Genomic DNA, 18,875 nt, shown 5'->3' on the forward strand with positions numbered 1-18,875 from the left:
ACAACCCTGTGAGGAGAGACTGTGATTATGAGCTTTATGGCCGAGGGGGGATTTGAACCCCGCCTGCCCAGTTCCTAGTCCAGCACTCTAACTACTACACCACACTGGCTTTTCATATAACTATGGGAGGTTATAAAAGATACTCTAGCTGTTGTGCAATGGCAGCGGCTACCTTGCAGTCAATACAAAATATGCAGAAGGCTGCAGCCAACAATTGTTCATTGACTATTTATTTATTTTAGTATACTTTCCCTGCCCATTCAACTTCATCTTACAATCTCAGGGCAGGTTGCAAATCCATTAAAATACAAGCAACCTAGGAAACAGACAGAGCCCATAAAACATGCCTAAAGTCAACTGACGATGAATCTTAGAAACATCTCACAGAGCTAGCAGAACAATGTGGTTAGTGTGAATGGATAGGGATCTTGAAAGAGGGATTCTTAGCAGCAAGAGCCTAACTCTTTACTACTGTGACAACTTCCCAGAGGCAGTAAGTGCGGGCCGGCCCCTGCTGCTGCACAACAACAACCCCAGCACAGATGGCCAGAGGGTGGAACTGCAGCTACAAATGAACATAAATATATAAAGATAGCTGAAATGATACAATAGTGGGTATGGCCACATGCGCTGCACAGGTTGCTGAAGTGAGGAAAGACCTGAAGTAAGAAGAACAGAAGGCTGCAGTTATATGCATGAGATGATGATCCAATGAGAGCTTTATTCCTTTGAATGTAAAGGTCATAAAGAGAGTAACATGCGGGAGTCTGAGCAGCTAAAAAGAAAAGCTGAGTTAATAAAAACTGCATCCAGGACAAAATAAAAAATGAAAGCTCTTCGACGTAATGTAGGCTTTTTCTCTCACCCCCTCAGGTTCAATCCAATCATTTATTAAGTGTTCCCATGGAAGAAGTTTGGTGTCCCCAAGATAGCTACCTTCTCGCAGTTTCTGCACACCCTTCTGCAGTGTAAAGGAAAGGAACATTGCCAAATAAATCTACCTATTTCTGACATCCCAGCATGAGACTTACAGGAATGTTTACTTCGATATTTTCTATGCTTAGTCCCCATATGACCGCACCACAGAGTGTGTGACAATCTTGCTCCATATGCTGACATGAGAAAATGTACTAGTGGGATTTTGTCACTCCTTACTTTGCTTTGCCTTCTAAGGTACTGTAATTGAGTAACGGATATTGCCTGGCTACCAATTCAAAGTAAAGGAATAGAATGTTGTCCAGCCTCAGGAAAAAGAAAAGTGTGAATGCTACCCAGCGTTTTTAGAATGCTTCCCAGCAAAAAAAAACAACCTGTGAAAAAACCATTTTAGACTGGATACTTAGTATTTAAAATGCAGACATACAAAAATGAATTATTGCAGAAATAAAGAGGAATCAATGTTTTATTTACTTGGGGTTTTAAATAGTTATTTTTATTATTATCAACATAATCACTTCACCACACTCCTATATGGTAGGGCAATTAGTGGTCCACAGACCTCATGGTGTGTGAGATCATAAGCTACTCAAGAAGTTCAGAATGGAGCAGAAATACAAACCAGAGCTCAGTTACATCCTAGCCTAACATTCTGTCAGTTAAATTGTCTCAGTTATATAGCCTGTTTAAATACTTGTGCTCATAATTTTGTTGTTATTATTATGATTGCATTCTATTGATACATCAGGGTAGTCAATGTGGGGGCCCTCTAGATGTGGTTGGACTACAAATCTAAACTGCCTCAGCCAACAGTGGTGGCATAAAGGTTATAGCATTGGACAAGGACAGGGAAGACCAGGGTTCAAATCCTCCCTCACTGGATGACCTTGGAACACTCATTGTCTGGTCGCCTAACCTACCACACAGGATGGTTGTGAAGATAATCACAAATGCCACCTTGAGCTCCTTGTAGGAAGAATGGGCTATACACGTAATAATAAACAAAATAAAACGATGAAGTTGCTGCCCAACAACATTGGAAGGCTGTTACAACTTGTAGGTTACATGCCAAGTACAGGTGGTCATCACCACCATTTATATAATAAATGATTAAAAAGTTAAAAGCTAAAGGACCCCTGGACGGTTAAGTCCAGTCAAAGGCGACTACGGGGTGTGGCACTCATTTCGCTTTTCAGGCTGAGGGAGCTGGCGTTTGTCCGCAGACAGCTTTCCGGGTCATGTGGCCAGCACGACTCAACTGCTTCATATACATATGAGGTAGTTGAACAAAATTTTGAATAGAAGTTTCAGGGAGATGGAGCTAGTCAGCCTTATGAACTCTTTACTCAGGGGTTTAGTAGAGTTTGCCCTGATGAAAGGAGGCAAGAGAGCTGTTAATTTAAGTTTGTTGACTGGATCACTGCCCAAGGCTGCTACCCAGCACTTTTTGTTTTGTTTTCACTGCTCTATTTCTGGTCAATGGAACCCATCTAGGAATGAATGTCATGCCTTACAATCCTTTAGGTTTCCAACCATGACTATGGTTCTTCTACACTGAGTGTTGCTCAGTCTTCCTTAGCACTGTTGATGAGCTGACATTTAAACAAAAACCAAAAGAAAAGAAGATAAAAGATATCAAGGCATATGAAAGAAGGGAAAACCCAACTACACACAACTACACAGACCACTGATCCAGACAGACTTGCAATTTGAAACAGCTATCTATTTGAAATCTCATTCTTCTAAAACAGATGCAGAGTGCTGGTTGTCTCTTAGCAGCCACTGTCAAAGCTTAACATGAATGCTGAATTTCACTTTTTTATTATCAGAAAAATCTAATCAGGCAGATTAAATATAAATATGTACAGTGAAACAATTTGAAGTTTCTGCCACATCAGTAACTTTGGCTCAGCATCTATAATTGTTACTGTGCTGATATTATACACTGTTTAATATGAGGTGGGTGGTTTGGGGTTTGTTTTTGTTTTTTTGCTATGCACACGTTAAATTACTTTGGGATTTTTTAAAGCAAAAAACCACATGAAGTCTAATAAATCAGCCAGTCAATCAAATCAACACAGAACACAACAGCCCAACCTGTTGATGAAGAAGGGTTAACAAGGAGCATATTACACCACTGCTTGAGAGTGTCTGCACTGATTTCCTTCAACATGCTAAGTAGAACTTTGGGTACTGTTTTCAAGCTTTAACACCCGAAATAGTTTAAGTTCCTATATTTAAGCCTTGGGCTCTTACATGGTTCTATGCTGCATTGAGAACAAGCTAGGGAAGAAATCCATCTAACTACAGTACAGTGGTACCTCGGGTTAAGAACTTAATTCGTTCTGGAGGTCCATTCTTAACCTGAAACTGTTCTTAACTTGAGGTACCACTTTAGCTAATGGGGCCTCCCGCTGCTGGAGAATGATTTCTGTTCTCATCCTGAAGCAAAGTTCTTAACCCAAGGTACTATTTCTGGGATAGTGGAGTCTGTAACCTGAAGTGTCTGTAACCTGAAGCATCTGTAACCTGAGGTACCACTGTAATGTAAACTGTACCTATCCAAGTGGGACTTTAAAAGTTCTATCTTATCCTGTAAAGCAAGCCCACTTGTAAACCAAGACCGCTTTCTTTTTCTAACTCACAGCTCTTAAAATTTCAGGATTGTGCTGCATTGCAATGCACCCTACAAAGCTGAAAGCTGACATCAGATCCAATGCTAGCAGGTACAGTGTCAGATAGGATGATAACATTTCATCCAGACAGAGAGAACTGCTTCGGCATGCCGGGGCGGGGGAACCACCATAGCAAATAATCTCAGACTGCTTGGAGATTGACTAGATGACTGAATGCATTATCCAGCACAAGCTTCTAAAAGTCTGCTGCAGTGAGACAGCTTCACCTGATGAGAAATAATTAAAAGTCATTTTATTTTGCCTTTGTACTGACAGCTTTAAAGGCATAAGGGGTAAGGATGAGATGAAACACACCAACACTTTTGGTTTGTAGGCTACTTCCCCATCTCATTCATTCACAGATGCATTCACCCACACACAAAAACTACTTTGGGTTTTCACCTTATATTTTAGCAGATTTGGTTGATTTTCTGCATCTTTTCATGTTTATTCTCTTCTACACTAAGCTAAGTCTGTTCTTTCTTTCTTTCTTTCTTTCTTTCTTTCTTTCTTTCTTTCGTTTAGGCTTACAAGTACTTTATAATTGCAGTCCAACTCAGGCAGAAGCCTAGAAATGTTCTTGTTAGGTTTTCCCCTCACCCTGAAAGCAGCTAAATATACCACAACAATTTAAAGAAGTCACACTTAGTTACTGCAGCTTAATGCATATGATCCAGGAAAATCTCTGCTTTGCATGCATGCATACCTAATCTAGGTTTTATTTTGTTTAGTTTCCTGTTCACCTGCAACTGTTCATTTGTGAGAGGAGGGACAGCACTAAACCAAAGCAAAACCCACACAGGAATCTCACATGCACATGGTTGTGGATGACATTTTAAGTATTGAGGTCCTAAATGTGAACTGCACTGACATCACAGCACAGAAGACAGAAACTCAGCCCTTGACAGCTATCCCTACCATTAAGTCAGTTTTTTTAAAAAAAAAATGGTTCTCATAGTCTGTTCTGCATATAACTAAAACATTCCTCTTCTCCCAGGCCTTTGGCTAATTAAACTGGGGGGGGGGTATTAATTTTGTTTTTACTACGATATGTATTTTTGTGTTGTAAACCATCCTGTGATCCTTGGATGAAGGGTGGTATAGAAATAAGAAGAAGGATAGGAATAAGAATAAATTTTAGGTGTGTTGTTACACATTGAGCTAGTTGTCTCACTGCAGACACCACAAACAGAAGTGTGAGACACTCATCTGCAGTTAATTCCATGCATAGTGTCAGCATTCATACTGCCAGCTCAACATGTGGCAGAGTGAGTAGCTAAGAAGAATCTGCATGCATTAGCTCTGTGTGTGTGTGAGAGAGAGAGAGCCTTCAACAAAGAAATATGGCACAGGAGATCTGTGATGGGATTAACCAATTTTAATTTTTGCAATCAAACATGTTTAAGCAGCTCCAAATTTGTTTGGAGCAGTGAAACTGGCAGAGAAAGAGGGGAATTACAGGCTTCCCTCAGAGCTAAAGCCAGTGTTTTTGATGGAGAATTGGATTTAGTTCAGGGAAATGACATGGTGGTGAGGATGTTAAACACTCTTCCCCCAGCACCACTGCTCCAATCAAATTCAGAATCCCATAACTCTCTTTGGGGAAAAAAATATTGGGAGACCATATACAACCTGGGACTTGAAGGAAATCCTTCTTCAATATAGACCTGCCTACATGTTAACACTTAGCTGAGGGGCCGTCATGGTACTGCAACCATCTCTGATGGAAGGGCCTTCTAGATGGTGGCACCTTGGCTATGGAGCCTGTCTCTTCTGCAATACGACTGATGCAAATTCTTGTAAACTGTAACTGCCAGCAGAAGACATGCCTTTTCATTCAGGCATTTGATGAACATTAATGTCCAAACCTCTTGGTTTATTACTACATTAGTTTTCTGGCTATTCGTAAACTGATATATATTTCTTTTTATTATATGTGCTGTTTCTTCGTATGCTTTTTATGCACCTTGCTATGATATTGTGGCTGCAGTGAAGAGCAGATTTTAAAAAATGTTTCAAATAAATACATAATTAAGCCAATCTCCCATGTAATGTGTGGAGTCACCCTCAGTCCTTAGCTTTGCCAAATGCACACATCAGATTTCATTCACTATTATACTAAGCAGTCTTAGGGAAAAGATGACACACAAGTAAGATTTCCTTAAAGGGTGTGCTGGCTGAGGCTGATGGGAGCTGTAGTCTTAACACATCTTAATATGCATCATTTGTAAGTCTATTTTCCTAAAACACCCTCAGGATATATTTTATAGCAGCCAAATACAACTGCAGACTTTCAAAATCTGTTACAAATATACCAGATTGTTAGTAGCCTTATAGGCCAGAATAAGAACTACAGTGGTGGTTCTTTAAGATGTATGCGCCTGGTATAAAAGATGTATAAAATATAATGCCTTTCCATTTTGTCCTCTGTGCTGGAGTTATTGGCTTGTTTATATTTGATTTGTATTCTATTTTACTGTGTTATTGTGGTCCCTTCCAACTCTACAATTCTGTGATTTACTGATGTAAAAACCTAAGAGGCCTATTGGTGAAGGGTGATATTCAAACTCTTAAGCAAGGGAACACTTTTTGCTGGACCATCTACGGTCCAATTTTTAATATTAAAAGAGCAGAGTGATTGCTGTTCTCCCAGTGATCTGTCCCACTATGTGCAAATTTAGAATCATAGGGTAAGAACCAAAACATTGGGACCTGCTCTTCAACTGGAGACACCGTGGCTCTTCCCATGCAATCCTACCCATTCACCTACCCCAATTGCCTGCCTGCTTTATAGTGAAGCAGCATGGAATAAGGCCATGGAAGATGGCAAAACACACTACTGCCATAACATAAAAATTGTCCCTCATCTTAATAGTACTGGCAGCAAGCTTTTAAATTCTTCTTCAAGTGCTGTTATGTAAACATAATGGGGGAAATGTGTTTTAAACAATTTGGCTGGCGAAGAATGCTTATATCACTGGTGGCCATACAGCTGTCAACGTTTCCACAAGTCAAGTCCAAAGTTTGTCTCGTCCCTCCACCAAATGCCTTGGATTTGTTTTTTCTCTAGAATTTAGCTAAGAAGCATGCAGCAGCACATCACTGAAGAGAAAGGTGCAACTCACATTCACGGGTCTTTCTGATCTTGGGCAGCTATGCAACAAACTTCCTTTGGTACTTGCAGTACCCATCCTACAGATTGGCAGCCTATAATGTAGTCTGCTGTCAGAATTTCACAGTAAATGATCCAACAGACAGCTTCAGTCTTGCTTTCCTTATGCACCATAATCCCAGCTATGTTTTCTGTTTGCTGTCTTGCAAGTCAAATTAGAGAATCTTAGGGAATCCCTCCACCACTACCATTGCTGGTAAGAGGCATGTGCATTCTAAAGCAATGCAGCCTGGTGTACTGCAAATTGTCCTGCAGGATGGGTCTCAGCAACTTGGAAAAATAAAATGAAAAACAGTTGTCAGCATGATTAAGAATAATGTGTTTATGAATTGTTTTCTGGAGAGTTTCACAACTGATAGAGTTATAAGAAAAATCTTAAAAATCCTCTGTAACAGACCCTCCTTTTTGCAGAATTTGCAGGTCACATCCTCTCTCTTTACCAATGGCATCCATCCACAGATTACACAAGCCTTGTCAGTGAAATGGCTCTTCGTTCTGGACAGTCTGCAGAATCAAGCAAACTTTCATAGTTCTGGCAGAATGTTTAATGCGATAATTGTTACAGTTCTGCTTCTAACCTAACAGGGGCAGACAGAAAGGTGTGAGCACCTAATTGGGAAGAACAAGCAAAAGGTGAATCTCCATTACTTTTGTATGGTTAGATATTCCCCAAGTGACACCCCTCACCTTAGGGGTACAAAAGAAAAGTTAAACATGAGTGTAGTCTCAGATGAAATGAAAAGAAAACAATTTGGATTACTTCAACAGGTTTTCACACTGAAAGACACACTGATAATGACATCAAAACTCATGGCACCCTTTGTTCCAGCCTCTCAAGCCCTAGTTGCCCTCTCTAAAAACATACTGCTTAGTGTAATGAAATACTGATACCTATTAAAAACAAACTGAAGTAGTGTCGGGGGGGTCAGAATCTCAAGAACAAGGGTCTTCCTGGACCATTTCTTTGAAGTTTTCGGAGACATCAAAAGAATGCACTCACTATCAACATCATTAGTGAGGCCTGAAGTTGTTTTTAATACTCTAGCATGCACAGAAAATGCATCACAGAATCCCCAATAGGCTTTGTCCCATTTTTATTCCTTTATAAGATTAAATACAAAATGCCTCAGTGTGATGATTCATAGGATTGGGTTATAATTTGTAAGTAGCTCTCTGGGCTAAATGCTTGCAGAGCAAACTTGTAGTGAGCGCTAGTGGGTGAGCAGCCACCCAGGTCTGAATCTCTCAGGGGAGGCCTGAACAACCCATCAAAGTGAACACAGCCCATCCATCATGTACTTTGCCCTGCCAGGCTCTTGATAACCACACTGTTTTCACAATCTGAATACTGGCTGCTGGAGAGCACAAGTGGGGACTGTGCTATTGTGCTCATGTCCTGCTTGTGGGTTTCCCATAGGCATCTGGTTGGCTACTATGAGAACAGGATACTGAACTGGGTCGGCCTTTGGTCTAATCCAACCTGTCTCTTCTTAATTATACTAACAATACTTTGCATATGAAGCACTTTGTGCACTCATAAGAGCTATAGAAACACATTATATCCTGTTTTAATCCTTACAAGAACCCTTTAAGGTAGGTCAGCCTTCTTACCCCCCCATATTACATGGGCTGAGAGTGAGTGGCTTGATTAAGCCCACCTAGAGAGTTCGCGGTAGAGTCCAGATTCAAACATGGAACTTCCTCTTTTCCAGCTCAGCCTCTTAGCAAACAGTATGAATAATATGTCCACACAAAAGGTGATCAGTGAGAACCTGGGCATCACGGCATGCATATGACCATGACGTCTCAAACTCAGCCACAGTGAATGACTAGTAGTGTAAGCAATGCAATACAAAGCAGAGAGGTATACTTAATACATTGCTTTAATGTGTTAAAGGGTTCTGGGGGCGGGTTAATCAGAAAAATGGGGGTGAAAAAGGCTTCACAAGCTATGTATGAGAAAGAGACCCTGTGGAAATTCAAGATTTCTTCTACTGGTTCTGCCAAGCACTGCCAGCTAATGCAACCAAACCAAGTAAGGAGCCACAATTCCAAAAACATCTTGAGCACTAAATCCATGGAGGGCTCCAAGGTGGATTATGCATCACTCACATTACATTAGCACCAGAACTCAATGAAAGAAGGATGAGAAGAGAATAAATCAGCTATAATCAATATCTTAGGTTTTAAATTTCCTATCCCTTACTTTCTTTCTCCTTGGATGAGGATGGAACACTTAACAGTGGTGTGAGAATACTTTACAGACAAAGGGTCAAAGAGGAGGTCTGCTTAACCTTGCAGTCGTATTTCCTTCAAAGTTCCTTTTATTAATCCTCCAAACAATCATTAGAAAATAAGCAGGCCCCTCACAATGAACTCTACACACAAGCATGCCCTTTAAAATCCAGAAGCACACCTGAGCACAATCTTTCTCCAGCAGCCTGGAGCCTGGGACCATCTCAGGTCACCTTCAAGAACTGGCATGTTCAATTCGCACACCTATGCAACATGAGCTTGGGTGTGGGATAAGTAAAGGGCTGTTTCTAAGCTTAGCTTCTCACATTGCCTCTCACCAGGCTCTACAATTTTTCCTGCTAAGCTCCTGTCCTCATCATTAGCAATGTAATTGGCTTCCTCTCTGAACCAGGCACACTTCCCTGAAATCTGATGCCATTTACTAATGCTGCATTAAAGCAAATGTTCTGGGCTGGGTACATCTTAAGCACACACTGCATTCTAAAACACACACATATGAAGAGGTATAGCAATTTAGCCAATTAAATAATGTTTACATTCTAATTTATGATTAGATGTATTGAGATGTAAGAGGTCTCATACTCCTGCCCCCATTTTTCTTGTCCTCCACTTCCTCTTTCACGTCAATCTATTCTTTGATTTAAATGGCATGTGATACTCTCAAAAGAGTATCTCACTGCTAACTTACTTTTCCTCTTTTAAAAATGTAAGATGACAAGCAACATTACAAGCACATATGAACAAACATCACAATGCCCAGCCAAACATTTTCAGCAACACACAGCTACATTTTTCATGTCATCTTTACATTGTGTTTGAAGAAGGTAAATTATTCCATGAAACTTTATAATACTTAACACTGAATCCTAAGATATCAAGGTGGTAGAAAATTATATTCCCACTAATGGCAGCTCTTCAAAATGTATTGCCTTTATGTGGTGCAGTGAAGTAATAAAAAAATGCATTACAATTTTAATAGGCACAAAAAGTAGGTCCTATTACATTTGCCTATATTATGTGAAAGAGCATTGATGGATCTCAGGTCACTTCCAGACACACTGTTTTTATTGAGCATTCATTCTATTTCTAGGGATATCAGATAAAGTTGCATCAAGTAAGCATCATCCCACATTTTCCAGTGCACTTTTTATGTAGTTCAGTCCTACTCTTCATGTGTGGCAACTTTTTATCTGAATCACGAGAGTTAATTGAAAGAGCAGGACTGATAGTGCAAATGCAGGCTATTGCGTAAAATATCCTGCCTTGAAGTAGACTAGAATGATTGTCTTTAGGTGCATTCCATCCTCTGTATATATTTTTTAAGCTTGCCACTTAGAGACATGAGCTGAGTGCAACGTAGATAGGCCACTTCAGGTCAATATGGAGATGTATGTATTTAGCCTGGCAAAAGCTCTACTATCAATTGTCAGTATAGACCCAGCGATTGGTGTGTTTGGGTTTCTTAAAAAAGAAATGCCACAGAATAAGCAAAAAGGAAGAGGCGTGTAGAGCTGAGAGTAAGTGATTTCTGCAGAACTCTTTTTTTTGTCACATATCAGATAGAAGAGTAACAGTGATTGTTGGGTTTCAGAAGCATTGTATGGTCACAGGTATGGTCTTATTATATAAATAGCTCACTATAATATTTCTGCATTCCTCTCCTAAGGGGGTATGTTCTTTTGATAACTGGATGCACTCAGCTTAATAGTACATTGTCCGGAAGCACTCAAGTAGCTGGAAGCCTGCCATCCTTCACACATCTTTCAGAACCTCTCTTGGCTGGCAGAAGGGAATAGCAGAGCTATGACAAGGCATACACTTTAAGCAGAGGCTTAACACTGACCACAACTGAATCTTGAATCTACATACATCACACATCAACTCAAACCTTGGCCTAAAGCCCTCAGTATTCTAAAAGCACTGTATCAGTGAAAACAGCCTCTAGGACAAAGCACATCCGTTAAGGGAAATTCTAGTTAAAACCCACACAAGCACTAGACAATAAGCTTGCCATACGTCAGGAAAATTCCTGACATGTCCTGGTTTTCAGGTGTAAAAACGGCATCAGGGGGAAAACAGCAGAAACAGCTCCAATGTTTAACAATTTTGGGTTCTTCCTAAAAAAAGCTCAACAGTAATTTTACTTTTTGAAAGATGGCAAACCTACTAGACAACCTGGTGTGCTCTGGTCCATGGGGTCACAAAAAGTCTGTCACGACTAAACGACTAAACAACAACAACAACTAGACAAGCACCTGGGAAATAGAAGCAACAACAACAATTATGTAGAAAGTGAAAGGAAGGTCACTGTGGGAAGTTTATGCAGCCAAACTTAACTGTGCATAATTGTCAGTAAGTAAGGGGTTAAGGATCACAGTTCTGAATTGCTAGAGGAGGTTAGCAATTGTCATGACCCCTCATCCCCAACAGAAATAGAAAGTTCTCTTTTCCTGCTCCTCTCTCTTTCTCTTTGACCCATGTAACTGAGCAGATGTCTGAGGCTCCAGACTCAGACCGTGTGTTTGAGACTAACTTCTGTATTTTGTAACCAAGTATACCTTACCTGTGTTGCTTCTGCTGTGGCATTGAACGATTACTGAGACCTCTGAGATTAATGAGATCTCTGATTACTGTAAGTAAAGCATTTAAATTTACTTAAGGTTGTACTCTATTCACTCTTAGGAGCAGTAGAGGCAGGGGAGCACAATTGTAAGGGCATATTACTGAGTTGCAAGCACTGCACCCATTTCTGTTTTGAACTCTGCTGGGGGTTCTTTTGACTAGAGAGTGTGTCAAGCACTGTGCTTTTTTAATTCTGGTAGTTGGCCATTTTTTTCTTCTGTAGTTTCCCACACATGGGACTTAAGGCTAAACTGGTGTTCACCAGTTATTTCCCAACAGTCACCATTAGGTTGCTCAGGTTACACCAACTGAGACTCTATGGCAGACAATATAGCTCTTCTAGGGACTTGTACAGGTTCCTTCCTTACTTGAAACCACTTGGAGGAATTCCAAGCACCTTGTTTGCAACCCATTTTTACCTCCCGGGGGAAATATCTAAGGCCCTCTCAGGACAGTCCAGGGCTGGCACCACATTTGAGGGCCTTGGGCCAAGTGCCCTTGGTATTCTATTCACTCACATATGTGGCCCCTACCCCCAAATAATTGGGTGATGATGTGGTGTGGCAGGCAGCAGTGGCGGTGAAGAAGCTGAGAAACAAGTTTCATAGCAACAGCAAGTGAGAGAGAGCTGCCATTTTAATCCAATAACCCTGAAGTAGAATTGCCTTGCTATACCAGGGATATTGATTGGATGGGTTTTTAAAAAATATATATGATCAGGCTTCTTGCACTAGGCTGCCAAGCACAGAGAGGTGCCCCAGGCACATGCACTGACTGAGCATGCAAGCCACCATTTTAGTTTCCTCATCTCTTCAAGATAGTATTACCCTGCTACGCCATGGACATTAGGGATGGATTAAAATGACAACATACTCAATTGCTGCAGCTGCCTGTTATGCCTCTCACCACCAGGTGGCAAGGTATTGTTTTGAAATGGTCCCGTCTGGCCTCCTTTTCATTGGTGGTGGGCTCTATTGTGGCCCCTGGGCTCAGGCATTTGCCAGAGGGTGCTGAATGCAGATGCCAAGCCTGGATCTGACACACGTCTGTTGGGAAGTACACATTTCTTTTCTCAGGCCTATATGCACTCCCCCACCCTCAGTTCCTGTCTTCCTACTTAATTTTGACAAGAAGCAAAATTCTCCATCCCCACATCTGCTAAAAATACAAATAACTGTTCCATGGTTATATGCATCATAATGTACATATACAATCTGGGTTTCCTCCAATAACCAGCAGATAAATAGATACATACAGCAATGCATATAACTGTGTAAAAATATGCACGTATTAATGTATTTATGAAAACAAACTATAAATCTAGTACAGCACAGAGTTTTCACTCTTTTATGTGTATAATATACATATTTTTGTTAACAATTTTACATAAAAATCTGACTATGAACAAGTGGTTCAGACTTAAGCGAGTGCTTGCTACAAGAGGTGGTCTGATGAGAGCAAAGCTCAGTCACATTGGAACTGCCAAATTCTATGTATAAAACAATTTAAAACAGATTCCTCCTCCCTCCCTAATTATGATAATCAAGAATTTCAATGCTATCACTTGCAGATTGAATTCAGATGAAGTAATTTTAGCATGTTATGTGTGTTAGTTGGCTTTCCATTGTAAGATGACTGTGCATTAAAAACCTGGAGCTCCATCAATGATCAGCTGCAGGCACTGAGACAACAGATATCCAAGAAGTAGAGGAACTGGGCATAAGGCTATACATATCTCAGTCCCCTCTGTACTGTCAAAGTGCAAGTAGATAAATAGGTACTGCTCCGACAGGAAGGTAAACGGTGTTTCTGTGCGCTGCTCTGGATGGCCAGAAGCGGCTTAGTCATGCTGGCCACATGACCCGGAAGCTGTACGCCGTCTCCCTCGGCCAATAAAGCGAGATGAGTGCCGCAACCCCAGAGTTGTCTGTGACTGGACCTAACGGTCAGGGGTCCCTTTACCCTTTACCTAAGCTCCTTAATGCCCAGCTCACTTAACTTCTGCTCTAGATCTAGCCATCTCCAGCTCCCACAGTGCAATATTAATTTTCATTATTACTGGTCGTTTTACTCATGGGAACAACTTAAAGTGGCATACAGATGCAACAGAGATACTAAAACAGAAACAATTGAAACCTTAAAAAAAACACCTCTACAAATAAAAGACAGGTATAACCGACCTGAAAGAGGCCATAAATACTTTAAAGCCTTCAAGTTAAGGGCCAAAAGCCCAGGTAAAAAGGAAAGTTTTTACATGGTGCCTAAAACTAAATTATGCCAGTTGAGCCTCCCATGTGGAGTGATGTTGTCCTTGATGCTAGTCATAGCCACTGACTTGATTGAGATCTGCCTGTGTATAACATATATCAAATTATCCATGTCTAATTTGGTGAATGAAACCCTGGAAGGTAGTTGTCTGATATTCTTCAAATGAGCCTCACTTTCAGGCCATCATCAAGGTGTTTCTTTTGGGTTTACTGCTGAGCATCATAAGAATCACTAATCACTTTCAAAGGTTTTACTCATGTTGTTTATAGCACTTTGTATAATGCTGCAATTCTCTAAGAATCAGCCTAGACATTTCTCAATATCAATCACTAGAATGTACATTCCATTAGAAGTTTAAGCCTTGTTATCTGCAAGGAGCATAGAAATTCAGGGATTTTTGCAGCAGCACCTCTAACATCTTGCTGAATTTCTTTCTCCCCATCTCCATCACTCAGATGTGTCTGCATATGGATACATGTACAAGCCAGTATAAGCTGTTGCTATGTCAACACTAACTACCCAGGAGAAGCAGGGAGGTACCAGTGGCAGCCTAAATTAGCAACATGCCCTCCTAAGCTACAGTGGAGTCATTTACTTCTGAGATGGCTGAAATAAAATAACAAATCTTTAATTAGCTGGGTGGAAATCTACAACCCTCTTTGCAGTAATTTGCAGCATCTGTGCTGTAAACCAAACATGGATAAGCACACCAAAAGAGTGAAGGAAATTCAAGGGAAAACTTTGCCTTTGGGAACATGGAGGAAGGCTAGAAAAGCATGCACATAAATAATGGGTCTTGCTGATTCAAAGGCAGCCTGTCTGGAATGGGATGTTCCACCCTTACCCAGCATAAAAATCTGAAGTGGTTCCACTCCATGTTTTACACAGCAATCATGTTTGCTGTAGGCAGACTGTTGTTACACTGGAGTTTCCAGAAGCAAATAAGCGTGAACAACAGAGACATGTCTTTAAGCATCTGTGTACATGTGTCTGAAAGCTGTGGTGAGACTGAGGTTTCCCAATGCTTGTACTCAGATGTCTCTGAGTACACGTGTCTGTTGTTCACACTTTACATGTTTGCTATGGAAAACACCGGTATATTTGCAGCAACAATAATTCTTGTGTAAAGCATGAAGGCATTCTCATATGGGATTATTGCATCTAAACAGGATCTAGCCTCTCAAGCTGTGCAAACATTGCTAATGGGCAGGAGAAAATGGTGCCAAAACAAACACATGAACAGAACAGCAATCAACTTGGGGAAAACTTTACAGAGAGTATAGGCTGGTAAAACTAACATATGCTACAAGAACAACTGTACACAGTTCCTTGCACTCACACCTCACGGAAGGGTTATGCAGTTCCTGCTTAAGTCTCACAATCGGAAATAAAGAGCACACTGTCTAATGTTGATGTATTCTTTCTCAACTCCTTTAATGTTTTCATATTTTTAAGAAAATCCGAGATTTACAAACTGTCACTTGTTATATAAATAGTAAATACAATTACTTTCATCTTTGGCACAAACTCTTGAATAACATTGCTTGCCAAGAACAAATACTGCTTGTGGTCATAGATTTTCAAAATGGGAATCAAAAGGGGCACAGCGTGTTTTCAGAGACTTAGAAAAATTATGAGAATATCAATTGTCACTTACACTTTGTAAAGTTTATATCCCTCATGGCTGCAGAAACAAGAATGAAAAGGTGGTTGTGCTCAGTGGTTGCTCTCAGGAGATGCTCTTAAGGCTTCAGTGCAACCTTCTTCAGCCTTTGGGGATTTAATGCAAGATAATAATATGGGCTCCAAAATACATTTGCAGAGAGAGAACTGCTTCCATCAGCTGAAGCAGGAGAAGAAGGTAAAGGAGGCCCATCCCAGAAGACAGGATAAAAATAAGAGAGCCACACTGCAGTAGTGAGCAATCAGAAGGAGCTGTGAGTCACAAAGAGAGTGAGGGAATCAATATCCGCCTTAAAGGCAGTAAGCATAAAGATGTAGAGAGCCACTTGGTTCTATTCAGAAAAGTTTGAGTGGAGACAGTAATGAATTCCTTTGGTTCCATCCATTACAAGGTTCTGGAATGGATACTACAACACATAGTGGGCATGCACAGTGACTCCTAGTTCAAAACTGCTAGACCAGGCATCCCCAAACTCGGCCCTCCAGATGTTTTAGGATTACAATTCCCATCATCCCTGACCACTGGTCTTGTTAGCTAGGGATGATAGGAGTTGTAGTCCCAAAACATCTGGAGGGCTGAGTTTGGGGGTGCCTGTCTTAGGGGTACCCTTAGGACATACTAGGCCTTGCCTTTCATGCTACCTACTGAATGGACTTTGCAACCCTCCCACATATGCAGAATTTCTTTGCTAATTCTAAAAATCATTACAAATGCCGTCTGGGTTGTACCAAATCGGGTTCCAGCTGGTGTTGAATCCACCTCCATAAAGGTCAAGATGATATGCATTGGTACTAACAGAGCTGCTTGGAAATTGAAGAAGATTTTGGAAGATACATTGCAAGAGCCCTATTTCATATGCATTACTAATTGGGATCAGGGAGTTTTGTGTCCTTTCTCAAATGCTAGAAAAGATCTCCATACCTGGAGTTCGTAAGTGACCCACAGCTAAATGACTTTCAAGAACTTTATCAGGATCTCTGTGCATCCACCTTCACCAATATACACATACAGGAAATATGGTTTCTTATCTTTCCAGCCCTTTAATTTTCTTGTTAACTCAGTTGCTACTTCTCTTTTCCAGCAAACAAGCCCTACTCACAGAAGCAGACAGGGCTGTTTCTGCTGAATCAACTGAACAAATGAAACCACTACTGATGAACTATAGCCAAACAGTATTGATTTCTTCTAAAAGCACTCGTTTTAGGAGGCCTGGCATAATGTAAAATATATACATTATTTTGATGGGCTTTCTAGAGTGGGAAAACATATGAAATAACAGCAAGAGTTCAGATAAACAAAGAAGGTAGAAAGGTGGCATGATATAATTTACACTTCATCAGTGAGATGCTAATTGTTAGTGACTGAAATATGACAGTGCCTCGTTTTTTACTATTTTATTTTTTGTTTTATGAAGTTTGCATTTTTAACTTCTACATGTGATACTCAGCTACATTTTATTGAAGAAGGCATTTATGATTTATATTGTGTATGTTTTCTGCTCATGTTTTTATTATACAGGACTTACTCAGTTTTTATTATGCATATGTGTATTTGTGTGTGTGTAAAAATGTACAACACATACTGCATGTGCATAGGGAGAATAAACATTCTGTATGTAATACATAAAGCATCTCAAGTTCCTATGTATTTAGGAAGAAAATCTGTGAGTTTATATTGAACAACAGGAAAATAACACTGAGGTCACAATCCAACAGACAGTTAAAGTACGCTTGAACCCTAGTAGGTTGAATCAAATGTTAGTCATACTAACTTTAGTTGGTATTTACCTTTAAAGCCCTACACAACTTTGGCTCTGACTAACTTGGGTACATTAATCTCAATGGGTCTACTCTGTGTAAAGCTTAGTTGGTTATAATATGTTGATTTTAATATGCTTAAGCATGTTTCAATATATACTGATACTCAATATATAGATAAGGGTAGGGAAATATCAAGTTAGAAAGGGTAATAAACCTGGAGCAGACATACAAGCAGAGTGAAGGAATAGAGGCATTTATGTTCTGCATTACCTAACATTTAATATCTGGCCAACAAAGGCCGGCTACGGTCACTTCCCAGGGGCACGTATGTCTTCTTTCCTCCACAGTGCAGTACACATAGTAATGAGGTTTCTTTATGGCTTAAAATATTTCTTTTGCAGCAGGATAAAGAATTATATTTACTGAGTCCTTGTGACCTCTGCTTATTGATCCAGCAGGTTGAACAAACATTCTAACATGAAAGACCCACAAATCAATGGTTTGTTTTCACAACTCTTGCAACAAACTGTGCCCTATGCTGAGATACAAAGGTAGGAGGTGGAACTTTGCATTGAGTATAGACAGGAAGTAGCTGGCATCTGTTCTGGTCAAGGGGTAAATTAATTCGAATATCAGGATCAAATTATTCACCTTCTCACCCAATCCCACTGAAAATCTTTAGTATATGATGGAATAAAGTAATCCTTAACTACTAGTACAGATTGCTAGTAACTGAGAAGCTGAGACCTCTTTAAAATGTAACTTCAGCAGAGGCCATGTGGAGTGTATCTAAACCACTGGCATCCAAACCACAACTATTAGACTGTGCCCACTGAGATGCTCCAGATGTAGAACTATGACATTGTGTGAAGGTTACTCTCTTCACAGAGAGGCACAGGTAAGTGATACCAATAGTTTAAACCAGGGTTTCCCAACCTTTGGTCTTCAGCTGTTTTTGGACTACAACTCCCATCATCCGTAGCTAGCAGGACCAGTAGTTTAGGGATTTTCCAAGTTTTGTTTTTTGTTATTGTTTTGGTAGGAGATAGCCACTTCAAGCAGCTGAAAAGCCTGGCTGCCTCTTTGACTGTCACTTGCTAATTTCAGATAGGGCCATGAAAGTCCCTTGGAGAGACAGCAGGTGATACATGCCATTCCTCCCAGGGACACTGTATGAAAATAAAGCTGGCTCCCCATTCTGTATAAGGTTCCTGGGAGGGAGGGAACATCATCACATGCTACTGCTCTCAGGGACATTTGCAAACCTATTTGAATGCATATGTAGCAACAGCAGAACTTTCTTGCTCCATGAGTGGCTATTAGCCACAAACACGCACAAACACAGGTCCTGCCCTTGTTTGTTTGCTTTTCCCCCCTGATATTGCAAGTTTTCAAAAGAACTCTCACCATGAGCCCTTTCCCCACCAACACAAACATCTTTCTCCTGAACTTTAAGAGATTTCTTTACACCACCAGACCACCCTGAATGCAACTGTAAAAAT

At 40.4% G+C, this 18,875-nt stretch overlaps 1 protein-coding gene across 15 annotated transcripts in view; it reads right to left on the reverse strand.

Annotated features, from left to right (window-relative positions):
* Positions 1-18,875, reverse strand: part of BRSK2 (BR serine/threonine kinase 2) — a 400,801-nt gene that overhangs the window by 258,225 nt on the left and 123,701 nt on the right. Inside the window, exon 1 of one of the 15 annotated variants that reach the window (XM_082193166.1) lies at positions 15,587-15,626. The exons of the other annotated variants lie outside the window; for them this stretch is intronic. Coding sequence (XP_082049292.1) covers positions 15,587-15,611 — 25 coding nt within the window. The 5' untranslated portion in view covers positions 15,612-15,626. Of the gene's footprint in view, positions 1-15,586; positions 15,627-18,875 lie in introns of those variants that run through there. 15 annotated transcript variants of the gene reach the window in all.

The sequence above is a fragment of the Podarcis vaucheri genome (assembly GCF_965113315.1).
Source record: "Podarcis vaucheri genome assembly, chromosome: 1".
NCBI lineage: Eukaryota > Metazoa > Chordata > Lepidosauria > Squamata > Lacertidae > Podarcis > Podarcis vaucheri.